The sequence below is a fragment of the Bubalus bubalis genome, chromosome 6 (assembly GCF_019923935.1).
Source record: "Bubalus bubalis isolate 160015118507 breed Murrah chromosome 6, NDDB_SH_1, whole genome shotgun sequence".
In the NCBI taxonomy this organism is placed as follows: Eukaryota; Metazoa; Chordata; class Mammalia; order Artiodactyla; family Bovidae; genus Bubalus; species Bubalus bubalis.
The window spans coordinates 111,910,532-111,929,588 of record NC_059162.1 but is presented as its reverse complement, the minus strand read 5'-3'; the positions used below and the strand labels follow the sequence as shown (position 1 = coordinate 111,929,588).

The window sequence follows — 19,057 nt, the reverse complement described above, 5'->3', positions numbered from 1 at the left end:
AGAAAGGGGATGGAGGCATGTCCCAGTGGCCCTGCCTTTTGGACTCTCCCCTCGAGTCATCCCCTGGCTGACTATGATTCCCGGCAGCATATGAACGCTGGCTACTTCACATCCTGTTTCAAGGAGCTCGGAGGAACATTTGCTCCATTTTGCAGATGAGACAGGGAAGAAATCCATCATGTTGGGCCCTCAAGAAGGATGTCCGCCAGCAGGGACACCCTGCTCCCAGTCACCTCACCTATGCAGCTGGGCTGAGTGCCACTCCATGTCCCATCTGACTGGCAGAACCTCCGTGGAGAGCCCACCAGCACCAGAGGGGGCTGGCAGGAGAAGGAGACAGACGATCTGTAGGAGAATCCCCGGTCCTCTCTCCTGCCTCGGGCTGGGACGCCAGGGTCTCCGCAGAACACGGCTGGGGAGGTGGGGGAGAGAGGCAGGTCCAAGTCGCTGTCTAGAGCTCAGTCTGCGCGCCCCCTTTCCGCCACCCACTCACAGGTCTTTGCACTGCTCTCCTCCTGGCTCCCTTAAACCCTGGCTGTGGAGAAGCCCCGCATCAGTGCTGTACCTGCCTCAGTGCTGCTCTGGGGCTTCCTCTCCTTTCCAGATTCAAACGCTTATTAGTCATCATATCCACGCAAAGGAGTAACATTACAGGAAGTTCAGACCATCGAGTGAAAATAAACTATCACCCGACTACCCAAAATGGTTTTGCATTTTTGTGCTCCTTCCCTTCTAGTGTTTGTCCAGCCGTATGGAAACACGTGTGTGCCTGCAAACCCAGTGTCCAGGTGCTGTTGACTCTGCTTTGTTCACTTGCTATTCTGTCAACATATCCCGTGTTTATGACATTATGATCACTTACTGGCTACATAAATCTGCAATGAGATGCTGTACAAAGTGATTATAGCTGATCGCAACCCTCTTCTTAGGCATTTTCTATTATTATAAAGTTACATGTGGCTTTTGTTTAACTTGTATTATTTTCTTAGGAGAAGTTCACTCTAGGAGTGAACTTATTATCTTTAAAGGTTTGAGTGTGTTTTCAGCTTTTGACCTGTATTGCCTTATGTCCTTCCAAAGACTGTGCATTTACCCTACAGTAAGCAGGGTCTAAGAGTGTCCATTTCATCTGGATCAGCAGAGAGGATCTTAAAAAACTGACTATTGAAGTCAAAGTTCTCTGTCAAAGTTACCTAAGACATCACTTCAAGCCTGAAGAACATTCTTTGTGCTATGCGTGTGTGTGTATGTGTGTGTGTACACAGAGTCAAGAGGTTGGAAATCAGATGCAAAAATCAAATGGAAGCCTGGTCCTGGAATTTGGGGAGCTTGGATGGACCAATCAGAAGTCCATGAAAGGCTGAGCTGATCAAAAGTCCCCACATTCAGGAAGCAGCAACTCTTGGATGACAAAGAAAGAGCAGCTCAGTTCTGCTAAGAAGCAATGTGATGCCAATTAAAATCTTAGCTTAGATATCTTAAAATCTTAGACATCTTTTAAAATTTCTCAGGTTGGTAAATATTAATAATATTGGCCAAATTAATTGTTTATGAGGGTGTGAGTCAAGAAATATTCTCATCAACTTCAGGTGGGAGTGTAAATAGGAGTACTTTTTCTAGAAGACACTCTGGCAACATGTATCAAGAAGTATAGTGTGCTGGGTGGCCCAGCATCCTCACTCCTAGGACTTTACCGCAAAGGTAAAGAAATGTTCCTTTTGAAGCTGTTTATTGCAGAACTGTTTGTAACATGGTTAAACCGGAGAGATCCAAATTTACCACTGGTAGGTGAAGATTAAAATGGTGTGGCATCTATAATAGAGGAATTCTTTTTAAAACCATTAAAAAAAGATGATGTATAGATTAGTACATATTGACAGAGCAAGGAGCTGATGGCCTGTCAATGAATACAAGTTGTGAACAGCATGATTTATAGAAAATTGTGTATATACTGCTATACATGCCAAAATGCTTAGTGATTGTATGGAAATGTAATGACAAGCCTAACTGGTTATCTTTGGGAAGTGAGGATTCAGATGATTATTTCATTCTTCTTTGTAGCTTCAGATATAGGACATTTTTAGAAATGATAACCATGATTCATTGTTTAAAAGCAATTCAGCTATTTCCCAAGAAAATTCAAGGTGTCCAGACTGAACCAGGAGACTTGCCATCCTCCTCATGTTTCCTGGAAGGAATGTCAAGGCCTAAAGGCTTAACCATAAACCTCATGCTGCCTTTCCTGGTCAAGTTTCACTGGCCTTCATCTCTGCTGCAATTTCCCAAACTGAAGTAAAGTTTCAGAAGTCCCCAAACAGTGTTGTGGGTTATGTCGACAGTTTTCTGCAGCATTAGATAAATGCCAAGCAGAAAGAAAAACTAGGTCCTACCATTTGTCCAAAGCATGGGCATGGAGAAAACCTTCCAGAGCCCAGTTATAGGGTAAGACATGAATAAGTGACCTGGAATCTCCTTCTCTGGGGGATGTGGTAAGAAATGAGCCCTGGAAAGGACTTGGGGCTCTTCAAGACATAATCAGGGCAGGTAGATAAGAAATGATCCTCTCACTGGAAAATCACCAGTGTCCCAGGGCAGGGTCTCATCCTTGAAGTCAGGCATGTGTCTAGCACTGCCCCACCTGCCCACTTCCGACTCCATCTTTGGGTTCTATCCCATCTAGTTAACAGCTTTTCCAGTTAAGAAGCATCTCCCGTATCTGGTTTAATTTCCCTCCACTGTGACGCCACCCAGTGACCGGAGCCAGGGCTCAATGAAGACACTCTCACATTCTTCCTTTAAGATCCCTTCCTTTCTTAATGGTGGTCTTTGACAAAGCTCCCTGATTTGGAGAGGGGAGCCTCATTCCAGGCCTTCCAGCAGCAGAGTTCTGAGCGGGGAAGGAGAGGAGCCAGCACATGGGTGCCCCGGAGGCCCCCTGTGAGTGACTTACGGAAACACTGAGGCAGCTCTCCGGTCCAGGACCCGTTTCCCTCGCAGGTGAGCACTGCGGGCAGGGAGAGCTGGTACCCCTCCAGGCAGGCGTACGTCACGCTTGAGCCCCACATGAAGTCGGATCCCACCACTTTCCCGTTGGGGATGAGTTGAGGCGGCTTGCACATGATAGCTGGGGGAGACCAAGGTAGGCGGAGTGCTGGGGCTGCCCTGGGGAACCAGGGCTGCCGTCGGCACTGAGGCAACTGGCCTGCCGGGAGCCCGGGCTAAGTGAGAGCAATCAGGAGCCACCCCTCTTCCCTTGGGAGCTCAGTCTCGTTGCACCTTCCAACCACGCACTCTTTCCTGCACCCTGTCCTCCAGGTTCAAGGCCCAGGACCTTCCCACTGCCTCCCTGTAGATGTTCAGGGACCACTCCTCACCTCACACACCCCCAGATAAGACGCTAGGGCTCTGCTTCATCACCCCCTCCCTTCCAGGCATTCAAGGCTTTTGTACCCGCTCCAGCCCAGCGTCCACACATCTGTATCCCCCAGACACACCTTTGCAGACCGGCTTGGTGCCGTTCCACGTCCGGTCCTTGGTGCAGCTCAGCACAGACACCCTGTGCGACTCCATCATGTAGCCAGGGACGCACTGGTAGGTGACGGTTCTGTTGTACCTGAAGTCACTGCCCAGCCGGAGGCCGTTGGCTGGAACCCCAGGGTCGCCGCAGTTTATGACTAGGAGGTGGAGACAGAGCCTCGTTCACTCCCAGCACAGGATCCTTCCTCCTTAGCATCCCAACACCATCCTGATCGCTCCCCACACGTTTGGGAAGGAAAACTGTCAGAGAAGGGATGTCGTGTCTCCCCCCAGGTTCCCAGTTGGGGTGCCGTTCATTCTAACTCCCCACAGCCAAGTCTCCCTGCAAAGGCTGTCGTACACCCCCGTCCTTGCTGTACCATCCTTACACACCCCAGCAACTTGGGCTGGGAAACCCATCTTGTTCATGTAAGGCCCACTCCTCTAAAAGAAATATTCAGAGGGCTCCCTTCATAAATGAGGCTGGGGACCAGAGGGAGGGAGGTTTCCAGGTTGAAGAGCCTAAGATGTGTTGATGGACCACATGATGGACCTAAGATGTGTTGATAAGACAATTTGTCTGCCAGGAAGGGCATCTTACTGACTGCTCTTCTGCCCAGGAGGCCTCCGTGGGCCCAGTAGACTAGGAGCAGGGCCTTGTGACTGATGCAGGGGTCATTCCTGTGTTACAGTATCAAGTGAGGGTGGGGACTGGTGAGCTCTGACCTCGGAACAACAGTGAAGCTGACAGGGGATTTCAGATGGAGCCTGGATGCACAGCTAGGACTCTGAAAGGGAGAGTGTTGTATAATATTCCCTTTTATAATCACTTCCTTCCATCTGGGCCCCACAGCAATTTGCTTTTCAAAGAAAAGGGTCTGGAGTTGCTTTTAGGAGAAGCAAGAAAGAGGAGCCAGGCTGGGGCGGGGATGGATTGAAGGGACAAATGGAGCTAACAAAGATGACAGATGGCAGCAGCTTTAAGGAAGAAAGAAAATCAGGCTCAGCACTGGGGGGTTGCCCTAAAAGAGAAAAAGAAAGCCCCAGGAACTGGCTAGAGCCTGGAAAATAGCAATGACATATTTTGAAGCTCTCTTGAGCCTCACTTGTCTCATATGGGAAAGTGGAGCTAATAGTGGCCCAGCTGGTAAAGAATCCGCTTGCAATGCGGGAGACCTGGGTTCGATTCCTGGGTTGGGAAGATCCCCTGGAGAAAGGAAAGGCTACTCAGTCCAGTATTCTGGCCTGGAGAATCCCATGGACTGTGTAGTCCATGGGGTCGCAAAGAGTCGGACACGGTGGAGTGACTTTCACTTTCCTACTTCCACAGGGGATTGTGGTGAGCATCAAAAGATCCAAAAACAAAGCAGTTTGCTCTGTGGCAGTCCCACAGAACGTGCTCAGTAAATGGAGGCGCCTTGTATGATCCTCATTCAGGGTCAAGTCCCTCAACGCCAGCCAGTCTTCCCAATCTCTAGCAGACAGCCTTCTCCTCTGGCGTGGAGGAGCCCCACTGCCATGGAGCCCAGAGGCTCTCACCTGTGCACTCTGGATCACTGCCCGTCCAGGTGCCATTGACCGAGCAGTGCCGGCTAAGTAGGCCTGTGGCATAGTAGCCTTCCCGACACTCATAGACGATGGAGCTGGAGAAAACCAGGCCGTCACTGAACAGGACTCTGGCATTGCTTGGAGTCCCAGGATTCCCGCAAGAGATCACTAGGAAGCCGAAAGAACACATGACTCATCAGAACAAGGGCAGGCATCCCCCGGGGTTAGTCTAAGTCCTGCCCAGAGTGGAGGCCACAGGTTACATCAGGAGCCTGTGATTGAAAGCATCCCTCTTGTCTGCTCCCATGTCTGATCATCTCACCCTCAGAAGGGGAGGAGAGACCTGGAGGGATTTTTTAAGATTTCTAAAAATTAAAGACCATGTCTGTTTTGTTATCACACCTAAAATTTTAAACAATTCCTTCATATCACCAAATAGCCAAGCAGTGCTTAGTTTTCCTCAAGACTGTCTGTATCTCTTTTTTTATAGTTGATTTGTTTGAATCATGAAGGTCCATACATGACATTTGATTGGCATGTCTCTAAGACTCTCTGAATCCAGAGGTTACTGGATTACCCTCTCCTATACTTTATCTGTCACAGAAATCAGGGCATTTAGCTGGTCGAACTTCCCACTTTCTGGATTTTACTAACTTGGTGAATGAGGCACGGTTCAGTATGCTCCTCTATCATTACCGCAGTCAAGTTCTACTTCTTGACAAAGGTACTTCGCAAGTGGTTTTGTGTTTTTCTTATCACATCACATTAGAGGCACAGAATGTCTGCTTGCCTCCTTGTCAGTGATGTTGAGGCTGCTCAGTGGGTCACGTCTGCCTGCCTTATCTGGCATTACTAAGCTCCTATTAGTTGCCATTTAATGGTTTCAATAGAAAGTAAATATTGTTGACCAGATTCATTAGGGGATAGAAATGGAAACTGGAGCCTATTATACAGAGTGAAGTAAGCCAGAAAGAAAAACACCAATACAGTATACTAACACATATATATTGAATTTAGAAAGATAGTAACAATAACCTTGTATGCGAGACAGCAAAAGAGACACAGATATATAGAACAGTCTTTTGGACTCTGTGGGGGGGTGGTGATTTGGGAGAATGGCATTGAAACATGTATAATATCATATAAGAAACAAATCGCCAGTCCAGGTTCGATGCAGGATACAGGATGCTTGGGGCTGGTGCACTGGGATGACCCAGAGGGATGGTGTGGGGAGGGAGGTGGGAGGGGGGTTCAGGATGGGGAACATGTGTGCACCCGTGGCAGATTCATGTTGATGTATGGCAAAACCAATACAATATTGTAAAGTAATTAGCCTCCAATTAAAATAAATAAATTTAAATTAAAAAAAAGAAATGGTATAATTTTAATTCTACAATTATTTTTAAGTTAAAAAATTTTAAATTATTTTTTTAACTTTTTATTTTATATTGGAGTATAGTTGATTATCAATGTCGTGAGAGTTTCAGGGGTAAAGCACAGTTATTCAGTTATTCATACACATGTATCTATTCTTTTTCAAGTTTTTTCCCACTTAGGTTGCCACATAATATTGAGCAGTTTCCTGTGCTATACAGTAGATCCCTGTTGATCAGTTCCACAATTCTTTCTGCTTTAGCTCGTGTTCTTTAATAAAGAACTTGCCCATCATCAAATATTTGCTTACCCTGAAATAGAGTTCACACAGGAAGGTTGGACTAATGCTTGATTAAAAAAAAAAATTATATATGAGAATAATTAGTTGGTTCCCTAGCAAGCTCCAAAGGACAATCATTTGAATTCACAGATTTAAGTTTATTTGTTATGTTGCCTTCTGTTGTCATTTTTATTTTTATTGACATTTAAATTATTCCATCTCTGACTAATGGAAACCCTTTCAAGTTGGCTCCTGAGTTCCTCTGACATGACCCAGTTGTGTTTGGCAGATTCCTTGCTGGAGTGACAAGAGTTTCCATATTAATTTTGTGTGTTTCCTGCCCCAGTCCTGGAATCAGCCATTTCCCTAAAGAGCTTTGGTTCCTTTTAATGGACAATGGGTTTAAAACCTACAGTCTGGGCATTGCTACAGAGCTGGTCATTGATTCTAGACTTTTAGATTGGGAAAATAACTTCAAATTGAAAATACATCATGAGTTTATACTGATATTACAAAGCCAAGGTTAGAATTAAGAGTTTTTCTTAACTTTTTCATCTTTTATATGATGCCTCTTTCAAAATCTTGGTTCTTAATGACAATAAATAATTTTAACTTGCTTTATCCATATAGAGTATGGTATTATATATGTAATAGTTTCAGAATTGTCACTCCAATTTGAGTACCAGCAATATGTTGCTAAAACCATACAGTTTTAGAACCAGTTTAAGATTTCATTGCACTTCTTTATCCTTAGGATATATATACCATATTCAAATTTCATTTTTTCAAGTCAACTGAAATAATTCTCTGGGTTATTAAGTCACCAGCTTGACACATAGTTAAGTTCATTTGTTTCCATTTTGATTTTTGATAGAGATTACTTGTTTCTAATTTTTCATTTCATTTTATTTTGTAAGTATGTATGACATTTACATGGTCCCAAAGTCCCCAAATGATCCCCAGATGACAAGAATCATTTTGTAGATCAGATAGGCCCTGATACCCATCCACTCAACAAGTCTTTGTGCTGCCTAGGTCCCGGAAATGCAGTGATGACCGAGCCACGAGCCCTGCCTTTGAGGAGCCCAGTCTATCTTAAGAACCTACCGATAAACAGATGAATTAAAATATGATGTGACAAGTGCTACACTTGAAGGAAAAAAGCAACTAAGGAGGGAGTGGCTTACTGGGGCTGGAGATAAGAATTTGAGTAGAACCTTGAAAGGTAACTGGGAGCTTGTCAAGGGAAGTCACAAAGAGTTGTGTACATGTCACACACACACACACACACACAACAGTCATTCAACAAATACTTGCTTCCAGGTTGAAACTCTTAGCCACCTACTTTCTGTTCCCTGAACCCTCCTGACATGGTGACTGACTCCATCCTGGGGTCTGGGTGGCAAGAAAGGCAACCTGGTCACAGTGGATATGTGAGAATATAGTAAATTCTTTCCTTGCCAATACACCACTCATTACCACAAGCTTACTATGCCTCTTACCATGCCTATAAAATCCTATCAAAACTAACTTTGCACCCCCAGAAAGGCAGGACTTTGGACAGACAAGTGGGAGAGGGCACTGACCCCACCTGTGTCATTTCCTGGGCAGGTGTCCCCAAACATGGGCCAGAGCATCTCCCCTTGTTCTGCAGGACCATGCTGCGATCTCAAGTCCATGCAGCCATTCTCTAACCACTGCAGTTTATTTCTTTAGCTCACTCCCTCTGGAATTTGTTTCCTGGTGATTGGGACCTATAATCCAATGATCTTGTCACCTTTTTATAGCCTCTTACTCCACTGATGAACCTATTCCCTCCTTCCCCAGCCTAGATGCTAACATCTGACAATCACTGCTTTGTATATACCCTTATCTCCCTTGCCACTTTCTTTATGCCTTAGTCACCTATACTTAATTACTAGTTACCTAGTAAAACCCTAATTACACGTAATGCTTCACCTACCCTGTGTCTGAGACTATGTAGCAAAATGTGCTTGAACAAAAACCCAGACTAACGCTGACTGTCACTTTAAGTTAATGGCTCTTACCTTAATGAGCCCTTGGTGCTGCCGCCTGGTAATTATATATTTCCCTGTTTCTCTATTCCATTCCCACTTCCCCCTTGCTAGATGATGACTGTATAGTGTGTCTTTCCTCTTCCCCCACTGAGGCCATCCCAGGAACCGTCATTAAGGGCTTATATTACTTTTAAAGTGATTTGTAAAATTGGATTTTGTATTTTTTTTGGTACTTTGGATGTTCGTGTAATCTTAAACTGTAAGCTCCAGAGGGGAAGGTGTGTCTGGCTCAGCCACCATTGTGTCTCTAGTATCATTTGGCACATGGTTGTTTAATGAAGCTATATGGAAACAAGTGAACAAATTTGCAAAACTTAGTTTATCCTGGTATCTTCCCTTCTGAGGTTAGGGTGGGGAATATGTTTGCCTTTGGGTTACTAATGAGATGAATGTGAACTCTCTGTTGATGTCCACTCTCCACCTGGCTAAGGGTTTAAGTGGAGCCTTTGATTTTATCTGTGCGGGTGAGGGCAGGCAGTAGGGAGTAGGAAAACAGGGGAAGACCTTGGGGCAGGCAAAGGGGAGAAGCAGAATGGTCACATACATTACCTCCACACTCAGGCTGCACGCCGCTCCACGAGCCGTTGGCTTGACAAGTTCGCTCTGATGACCCTCGGAGCACGTGGCCAGCTTCACAGCTGAAGCGCATTAGGCTGCCCGGGGCAAAGCTGTCCCCCAGACGGATGCCGTGGGCTGGGATGCCAGGGTCACCACAGACTCCTATGCTGGTTCCTATGGACCAGAACCAAAAAACCCCATTGTTTTTGGCAGGGAAGGAAAAAGTGGCAGAGTGGGAGAAAGATGTTGGAGCTCTGTTATGGGGAAGCAGTGCGCCCTAAGAAAGAGGGCCGTGAAACCGTGTGTGTACCTGAGTCACCTGAGCAGGCTCCTGTCTGAGTACTCAGTGGCCAAATGACACATAGATCTGAGGTCACGCGTGAGGCCCTGGGGCCTGAACCACACAGGGGGAAAGAAGGCAGAGGGAAGCCTTTGTGGAAGAAGTCCTGCCTCCATTCTTGGCTGGCGCCAGTGTGGTCCAAGCTGACCTTCTCCCTTTCACCTCTTCTCCACCATCTGCTGATCCGGTGCCCTCTCCATTCCTTGTTCCACTGTCTTAGCTCAGATGCTCAACATCTCTTGCCTGAACTTTACTGCAGGAGCCTTGTAACTAATATCCCCTTCTCTTAAACTCTCCCTCTAATCCATCCTCACTTTCTCTTTAAATCTTAACAATGAACAACCACAACTATTTGATTTTTGTTCTCTCCTGTGGAAACACCTCCTCTGGCTTCCCACTGCCAAGAGAATAAAGTTCAAACTTCGAGCAGAGTTGTTGCTCAATAGTCAAGCTTGAATTTCGATCCTGGGCCTTTACCTGAGGCTTTCTTATTCACAGATTATGCAATACAGGCGAGCTCTGGATTAAATGCTTTCGATCTCTCATTTCATTCTTTCTTTGCCCTCTGCCTCCTGCCACACTTCTGCATTTACCTGATTTGTGATCCTGTGCAAACCCACCCAGGAGAGTTTTAAAGACCCAAGAGACGAAGGAAGGTAGAGAACAGGAGATAAAGCTATCTACTATCTGTGGGAGCCAGCGCATCTCAGGATGCAGAGATTCATGGGAGACACCACTAGATCAGACTTGGTCATGGTGAGCTTGAGGAAGGAGAAAGAAAATTGAGGGCTAAATGGCAACTGCATGAGAAGATAGTTTCCAAGTGATGTGGAATGTATCTCCTCATGAATCCACATATGTAGGCATCAAAGAAACATCTGAATGACCAGTTTGGGGCTTCCCTGGTGGCTCAGCGGTAAAGAATCCGCTTGTCAATGCAGGAGACGTGGGTTCAACTTCTCGGTCAGGAAGATCCCCTAGAGAAAAGAATGGCAACCCATTCCAGTATTCTTGCCTGGGAAATCCGGAGGAGCCTGGTGGGTTACAGTCCACAGGGTTGCAATGAGTTAGACATGACTTAGTGACTAAAGAACAACCGCAAAGACCACATTTGGTTAGTTGGTATAAATAAATGCTTAAGCCATGTACCTCGTCATCTACTGTTGATGTATGTGCCTCTCAGTTTTGGGATTATTTCCTTTCCTAGTCTAGTTTCAGAATATAAGCATACTGTATAACCCCATGTTCCCCATTCTACTGCCTACCAAGGAAGGGGGATTCACTCAGCCTTTCAAAAATATGAGAAAAGAGAGCCCCTCATATTTGGCCAGGTTTTCTTATCTTTTGACATTTTCCAGAGGTAGTTCACGCAACAGGCTGTACCGGGTCCGCCTGAAGGCGACCCTGATTGCGAATCGCTCTGACTCCCCCACTGGCAGCTGGCCTCAGCTGGAGCCCGCACTGCTGTGCATCAGGCCCGGGTGGATTCTCTGGCCCTGGGCATTATCTCACAGAACAGCCTCCTCTGAAGTGTTCAGCCTCTGTTTCAACAATATAAGGAAGTCTGGCATAGAATACTGCACTATGGGGGCAGGCGGCAACTGTTGACTCTTTACTGAAGAGGTACGTCAGCAAGATGACGACGCTGCAGATGGGCAGTTAACTTCCTGCAGTGTGTCTCAGATGCCAGAAATCTCGGCAAGTCCTTGATGGACCAGAGACTTATGACTTCTGTTTTGCATCATCTGGGTGCACTGACTGAACTGAATGAGGCTCAAAATTTTGACCTTGGAACTCCTGAATGTGTGTGTGTGTGTGTGTTTAGGACTGGCAGGAGATGCTGCTGCAAAAGGTATCTGTAAGTTTCAGGAATGGAAGAACTACAGTCTGCTCACTAGGGCACATCTAGCGTTACTTCCTCATCACCTATTCTTGTCATCTCTCACTTTCTTATCTAAGGTATTTAAGATTCATTCATTCCTTAGCCTCAGTATTTATAGAATAACTTCTAATCCTGTCCTCAGAGGTCTCCAGGAAAGGTCTGTCTGTGATTCTGGTCTCCTAAGAGTCTGTCATCCTTGAGGAAGACATGGGAAATGGAGATTGCAAACTGTTCTTCAGAATGTGTAGGATCAGAGATCAAACAGCTTCATGAAACACATTCCCCAATGAGTGGGGTTCGTGTTTTCTGAAGGTTCCTTTCTTGCTTCTTACTTTTTCATGTCCCCAAGTGTCAGCCTGTTTCCAGTGTCCCCTTGACCTGTGATGTGGCCAAGGAAAAGTCTCTTCTTCCACATGCAGGATGAGGACTTAGGAAGTCAAAAAATTATGAAATCTCAGGGTTGACAAGGCTTTTCAGAGGTTTTAAAGCTCAGTGATGTAGCTTTGACAAGAATTATTTTTGTTATATTTCTATAAGGTCATTTCCCAGCCTTTGCAAACACAACTTCAGAGAAGGATAATTACAAATTAGGAGAAAGGACTTTGGATTCTGTGCTTTGGGTCAGGAGACTTAACTGTGGTTAGTTACATATGCTAGTAAGTAGGAGATGCTGAAGGCTTTCTGGTTTCTTCTTCCCCTACCTTGTACTTCCTTTTCCCATGGAGAACAAAGATCCCTAAATAGATAATATAGACCCTAAGAACACCATTAGCCTTGTGTCCTGTAAAACTGTCTAGAGGGAGGAGCTTTATGCAAAACACCAAAGAGACTGGGGCAAATGCATGTTTGGTTGGGTATTTGGATGCAAAATGCATGCCTTTCCTTTTTGGAGCATTTCTTCCTCCTGGAATTTGCTCTGTGGATAACTCAGGAGGCCTCAATATAAATGATCCTTGACTTCCCCATGCCAGCCTCCCAAGACACTTCCAACAGAGGTCCAAACACACAGAAGTCTGGGGCCTGGCTAACTGGCTAAGGGAGTCCCAGTGGGTCCTACATAGTCTTGCCAGTTCATGAACTGGGCAATTAATGAGATTAATAAGGGTGAGAGGCCAAAGTCTTGGGTTGTAACAGAGGGATGTGTCTGGGATTGTCCTGGGCAGCTCACAATCCTTTGAAACAAATTCCCAGTGCTTCAGGAATTTCTCCTTTCTTAGGAGACCTAACTAATATCTGGTGGGTATTCCGGTCCCATCACTTCATGGCAAATAGATGGGGAAACAATGGAAACAGTGACAGACTTTCTTTCTTGGGCTCCAAAATCACTGCCAATGGTGACTGCAGCCATGAAACTAAAAGATCCTTGCTCCTTGGAAGAAAAGCATATTAAAAAGTAGGGACATTACTTTGCCAACAAAGGTCCATATAGTCAAAACTATGGTTTTTCCAGTAGTCATGTATGGATGTGAGAGTTGCACCATAAAGAAGGCTGAAAGCAGAAGAATTGATGCTTTTGAACTGTGGTGTTGGAGAAGACTCTTGAGAGTCCCTTGGACTGCAAGGAGATCCAACCAGTCAACCCTAAAGGAAATCAACCCTGAGTATTCATTGGAAGGACTGATGCTGAAGCTTCAATACTTTGGCCACCTGATGTGAAGAGCTGACTCATTAGAAAAGACCCTGATGCTGGGAAAGATTGAAGGCAGGAGGAAAAGGGGATGACAGAGGATGAGATGGTTGGATGGATCATCAACTCAATGGACATGAGTTTGAGCAAGCTCTGGGAGATGGTGAAGGACAGGGAAGCCTGGCGTGCTGCAGTTCATGGGGTCGCAAAGAGTCGGACATGACTGAGTGACTGAGCAACAACAATAGGCTGGCAGTGCCCTACATTCTGTAAGACAGGCTCGTCTGGGAATCTCAAGCTGCAGGAGTGGACGCATGTCTTATGGGTGAGGTCCCACTTCAAGGAGAAGCCCTCTATATTAGAAGGAGGTCACCAGTCAATCCTAAAAGAAATCAACCCTGAAAATCACTGGAAGCTCTGATGCTGAAGCTGAAGCTCCTATACTTTGGCCACCTAATGCAAAGAACTGACTCATTGGAAAAGACTCTGATGCTGGGAAAGGTTGAAGGCAGAAGGAGAAGTGGGTGAGAGGATGAGATGGCTAGATGGCATCACTGACTCAATGGACATGAGTTTAAGCAAACTCCAGGAGATAGTGAAGGACAGGGAAGCCTGGCATGCTGCAGTCCATTGGGTCACAAACAATTGGACATGACTTAGCAACTGAACAACAGGATCCTTATGTCTCGAGGGCATCTGGGATGGGAAGGGGTAGGGGGTTAATTTCAATGCCAAGGTGGGCTTCTTGAGAAGTGTCAAGCCACATGAACAGTTGCCCTCTTGAGGGCGACATCCTATGTGGGATCCCTTCTTGAGGTCAGGCAAGCTCACCCCGAAGAAGAGAAGGCTGTGGAGTGCTGGTTTTTTGCCTTGGTGGTTTCTGTCATTGGTAGAACAATTCAATTTCAAATATTTTTGTTCTTTTATGATATTACAGATGAGTATCTGGAAATATGGACTTGGGAGCTCTGTCAATTCCCTACATTTGCTGTGTTGATGACCTCTCTCTGTGTCCCCACAGAGATTAACAAGAAAATAAATTCATTCATAGGAAAAGTCTGGGGACTGGTGTGTTAAAGCGGAAGAGGAGAACTGTATTCACTGGGCCAGGAAGGACACATGACAAGCAGAAGAAGTGATGATACAGAAAGGGAAGCAGGCTGGGGTCCAGGAGTCCCACACAGGGAAGGAGAGAACACCGGAGTGGGTTTGGACCTGAGCCAACAACAGGAAGGCTTGGATTGTTCCTGGGACCTCATGGTAATAAGTGTCTGGAGAGGATTCTGGCCATAGGTGACTTCAGAAACCACATCTTCATTGGTTCTGCAATCTCTTGGCTGTCTAGGCTTGGCCAGACTCTAAGGGCATGAAGCTGGGCTTGGACCACCAAGGGCTGAAGTCTTGCTGGGACCTCTGAGAACCCTGCTCTCTGCCTGGGAGGGATGGGTTCAGTTCATTTCAGTTCAGCCGTGCTCTCTGCCTGGGAGGGATGGGATGAAGGTCCAAAAGCTCTGCTTCCCTCCCCTCCATCTGTTTCACTCTCACCTCGGAGCTGCCCCCTCGCACCAGCCAAGTGTTCCATTGGAACCCCTCCCCCACACCAGCCCCTTACCTGAGCAGTGGGGGAGGGAGCCAGTCCAGTGTCCGTCCAGCCCACACATGCGGGTGGCGTTTCCCACCAGGGTCCGCTTGCCGGTGCAGCTGTAACGCACGACTGCCCCCACTGTATAGCTGTCCCCGGACATCTGGGAATGGGGTGGGGAGCCCGGATGGCCACAGGACACCACTGTGGGGAAGAGCAGACATCTCAGCAACTCTGCACCAGGATGGATCATCCTCACAGGACACACGCTAGGCTTTTCAAGACGATAAGAAGCTGGGGTGTCTACTGAAGCAAACCTCCTGCTGGCTCACCCACCCAGTATCAGCAAACACTGACTTCCCACCTCACTGTCCAGTTTCCATATCTGTGAACTGAAGAGCAATGTCTGTTGTTTTAAGAGTTGAATGAGATAATGCGAATGAAACCACTGAGCACATGGTAGGGACACAGTAATACCCATTTCTTCTCTTTCTTGCCTCTTGTGCATACTAAGATGTCTCTGGCAGAAAGGTGGGACATATAGTATACATAGTCAGACTGAGAAAGACAAATTGCATATCATACTGCCTTTATGTGGAATCTAAAAAATGATACCAATGAACCTATTTACAAAATAGAAATTTCATCACAGATGTAGAAAACAAATGTATGGTTACCAAGGGGGAAATTGGGGGAGGGCATAAATGTGGAGATTGGCAGTGACATGTACACATTACTATATATAAAATAGATAACTAATAAGAGCCTACTGAATAGCACAGGGAACTCTATTTGGTGCTCTGTAATGACCTATATGGAAATGGAGTCTAGAAGACAATGGATACATGTATATATACATGGCTGATTCACTTTGCTGTACACTTAAAATAACACAATATTGTAAATCAACTACACTCCAATAAAAAAATAATTAAAAACAAAGCAAATGGGTGAGCTCTCATCCTGGGACTGTTGGGACTGGCCACAGGGTCCAGAATAAGGGCTAGGTACAGTCCTTTCCAACTGCATCTTACAGCTGCCCACGACAGTTGTCTCTAATTTGTCCTCTTTAGTTGCGAGTTCTCTTTTCTGAGACAGCAAACTATAAGTGGAAACTAGTTATGAGGTTAGAGTGTTGAGGTGGACGGGCCAGGGCAGGACAATGCTGCCAATGTTTCTGGGTTTGCCTTCCTGTTGTTCTTCCATGAGTTGATCCCAGGCGCTTTCATTTACTCAACACATATGTATCGTGTGCCTGTTATTTGTGAGGCGCCTCTTTATGTGTCTGCGAGAACAAAGTCCAAGCGCTCATGGAGCTGATGTCTAGTGGGGAAGTGAAAGAAAGTGTTAGTTCTCAGTCGTGTCTGACTCTTTGTGACCCCACAGACTGCAGCCCACCAGGCTCCTCTGTCCATGGAATTCTCCAGGCAGAAATATTGGAGTGGGTAGCCATTCGGTTTTCCAGGGGATCTTCCTGATCTAGGGATTGAACCTGAGTCTCCTGCATTGCAGGCAGAGTCTTTCCTGTCTGAGCTACCAGGGAAGCCCTGTGGGGAAGAAAGACCATGAATAAGAAAATACTAGGGGTTGCTGTGGAGAAGGCAATGACACCCCACTCCAGCACTAGTGCCTGGAAAATCCCATGGACGGAGGAGCCTGGTGGGCCGCAGTCCATGGGGTCGCACGGAGTCGGACATGACTGAAGCGACTTAGCAGCAGCAGCAGCAGCAGCAGGGGTTGCTATGAAGGAAAATAAAGCTGCATCAGGAAAAGGATGCTCAGTGGGATGAGGGAACTGTTTATGAGTAGGGTGGTCAGGGAAGCTCTCCCTGAGGAGGTGATATTTGAGCAGTGGTCCGAGTGAAAAGACCAGCAATGTGAGATCTAGGGAAGAGTGTTCTGCGGGAAGGGACATCTAGTAGAAAAGCCCAGAGGATTAGCCTGGGGTGTCTGAAGAAGAGCAGGACAGCCAGGGTTGCTGGAACAGAACGAACAAGGAAAGAACACAAGTGATATGGGTGGAGAGGCTGCTTGGAGCCAGATCATGGCATAGATTTTGGGCTTTATTACAAGCACGATGGGACCCCTCCTGGAGTGATACGATCTGACTTACGTTTTAACAAGATCATCCTGGCAACTGTGTGGAGAATATTCTAGGGCAGGGCGAGAAAGAGGGGGCTGTTGCAGTAGTTCAAGAAGAGATGGTAGTGGTTTGGACGGACTAAACCTTGCGGTCTGGTGTGTAAAGGGGAAGGATATGCACTGTGGTGGCCAAAGGGCTGACTGCCTGTGAACACGGCCCCCCTCAATTCTCTGCATCCTGGCCCAGGCCTGCCACTCCTCCCTCTCCCAGAAGCAGGGTCTCTTATTTCCTCCCTCCTTGAATCTGGGCTGGCCTGTGACTTGCTCTCATCAACAGAATGTAGTGGCATGAGGTTTTAGGAATTCTGAACTCTGGCTTAAGAGATATTTTAACTTCTTTTTCTCTAGGAATTCAGCCTCCAAGTAACGAAGATCAAGTCAGCCTGCTGGAGAGAGGCCCCTTGGAGAAGAGTCAGCAGCAAGTCCTCCAACAGGCTGTTGTCATTCAGTTGCTCAGTTGTGTCCGACTCTCTGCAATCCCATGGACTACAGCACGCCAGGCTTCCTTGTCCTTCATTGTCTTCTGGAGTTTGCACAAACAAACTAATGTCCATTGAGGCGGTGGTGCCATCCAACCATCTCATCCTCTGTCATTCCCTTCTCCTCCTGCCCTCAATCTTTCCCAGCATCAGGGTCTTTTCCAATGAGTCAGGTTGGTGGGGCCATTGTGGACCCTCCAGTCCTAACTAAACCACAGTGGGCACAGGTGAGCCAGCTCTGCAGTGATGGTTCACTCTATGTGTCAACTTGAGTAGGCCACAGGATGCCCAGATACTTGGTCCAACATTATTCTGGGTGTATCTGTGAGGTTTCTGAATGAGATTAACATTGAATTGGGAGGCTGAATAAGGCAAATTGCCTTCCTCAATGTGGGTGGGCCTCATTCAGTCTCTTGAATGCCTGAATAGAACAAAAGGGTGGAGAAAGAGAGAATTCTCTCTGCCTCTGTCTTCAGTCTGGGATGTCAATATTCTCCTGCCTTTGGACTCAGACTTGGATGGGAATTTACATCATTGGCTCTACCTACGTCTCAGGCCTTCAAACCCAGACTGGAACTATGCCATCTGCTCTCTTGGGTCCACAGCTTGCACAGTGCAGATCTGGGGGTTTCACAGCCTTCAAATTTGTACAAGCCAATTTCTTATCATATATCTATATATTTTTATCTGTATCTATGTCTATAAGAAATTGGCTCATATGATTATAATATATATTACATATATATATATATTTAGAAATAGATATGTAGATGGCTCATGGTTTCTTTATATCTAGACACAGATATACAGATATAAATCTTATATAACTATATCTATGATAGATATAAATCTTACTACATATCTATCTATAAAATACACGTTAAAAAAAATATATATATATATCCTATTGGTTATTGGTTCTTTTTCTCTGGAGAATCCAGACTAATGAGATTGCTAAGCCTCGCCTAAATTCCTGACCTTTACAATTGTGAGACAACAGAAACAAATGCTATTTTAAGTTTTGAGATGGCTTATTACATAGTAATAGATAACTGATTCAGTGAGTTTCAAGGTTTACACCATCTGTTCCTTAAGACAACCTTATGAAGTAGGTGCCATTTTTATTTATTTTTTATCTCCACCTTCCTGATGACACAAATGAGGCCTAGTAAGGCAAAGTAACTTACTGAAGGTCATGAACCTAATCAGTGGTAGAATTAGTTCTTAAAACCTGGCAGGCTGATTCCAGAGGCCACAGTCTTAAGCGCTATAATCGACTCCCTTCTGCGGTGCTGTTTTGAGACCACCAGTGAATTCTCTCCTTGTGGAAGGAACGGAGCCCCTGATTATAATTTAAATGATTCCGTGACTTTATTAGAAATGTTTGGATTTTAAAATTGCCCAATTTAAACTCTCTAATGACATTTCAAATAAATTCTTTTTAAAACAGATATACAAAAACACAATAACTGTAAGTATAGAGCTTAATGAAATGTCACAAAGTGAATACACTCATGTAGCTACTGCCAAGATTGAGAAAAGCCCCCACCAGGACCTCAGAAGCCCCCTCTTGCCCCGTCCCTATCCCTACCTCTTTTCTTCCCTCCTCACATTAAACTACTCTCTTCACTTTGTACATCATTAATTAGTT

General features: G+C 45.8%; 1 protein-coding gene across 2 annotated transcripts in view; it reads right to left on the bottom strand.

Moving 5' to 3' along the window:
• The window catches only part of CSMD2 (CUB and Sushi multiple domains 2), a 693,817-nt gene that overhangs the window by 22,716 nt on the left and 652,044 nt on the right, over window positions 1–19,057 (bottom strand). For both annotated transcript variants that reach the window (XM_044945284.2, XM_044945283.2), the window contains 6 exons: window positions 14,816–14,989; window positions 9,346–9,528; window positions 5,056–5,232; window positions 3,495–3,674; window positions 2,951–3,124; window positions 239–412 (listed from right to left, as the gene is read on the bottom strand). In XM_044945284.2, coding sequence (XP_044801219.2) covers window positions 239–412; window positions 2,951–3,124; window positions 3,495–3,674; window positions 5,056–5,232; window positions 9,346–9,528; window positions 14,816–14,989 — 1,062 coding nt within the window. The remainder of the gene's footprint in view (window positions 1–238; window positions 413–2,950; window positions 3,125–3,494; window positions 3,675–5,055; window positions 5,233–9,345; window positions 9,529–14,815; window positions 14,990–19,057) is intronic.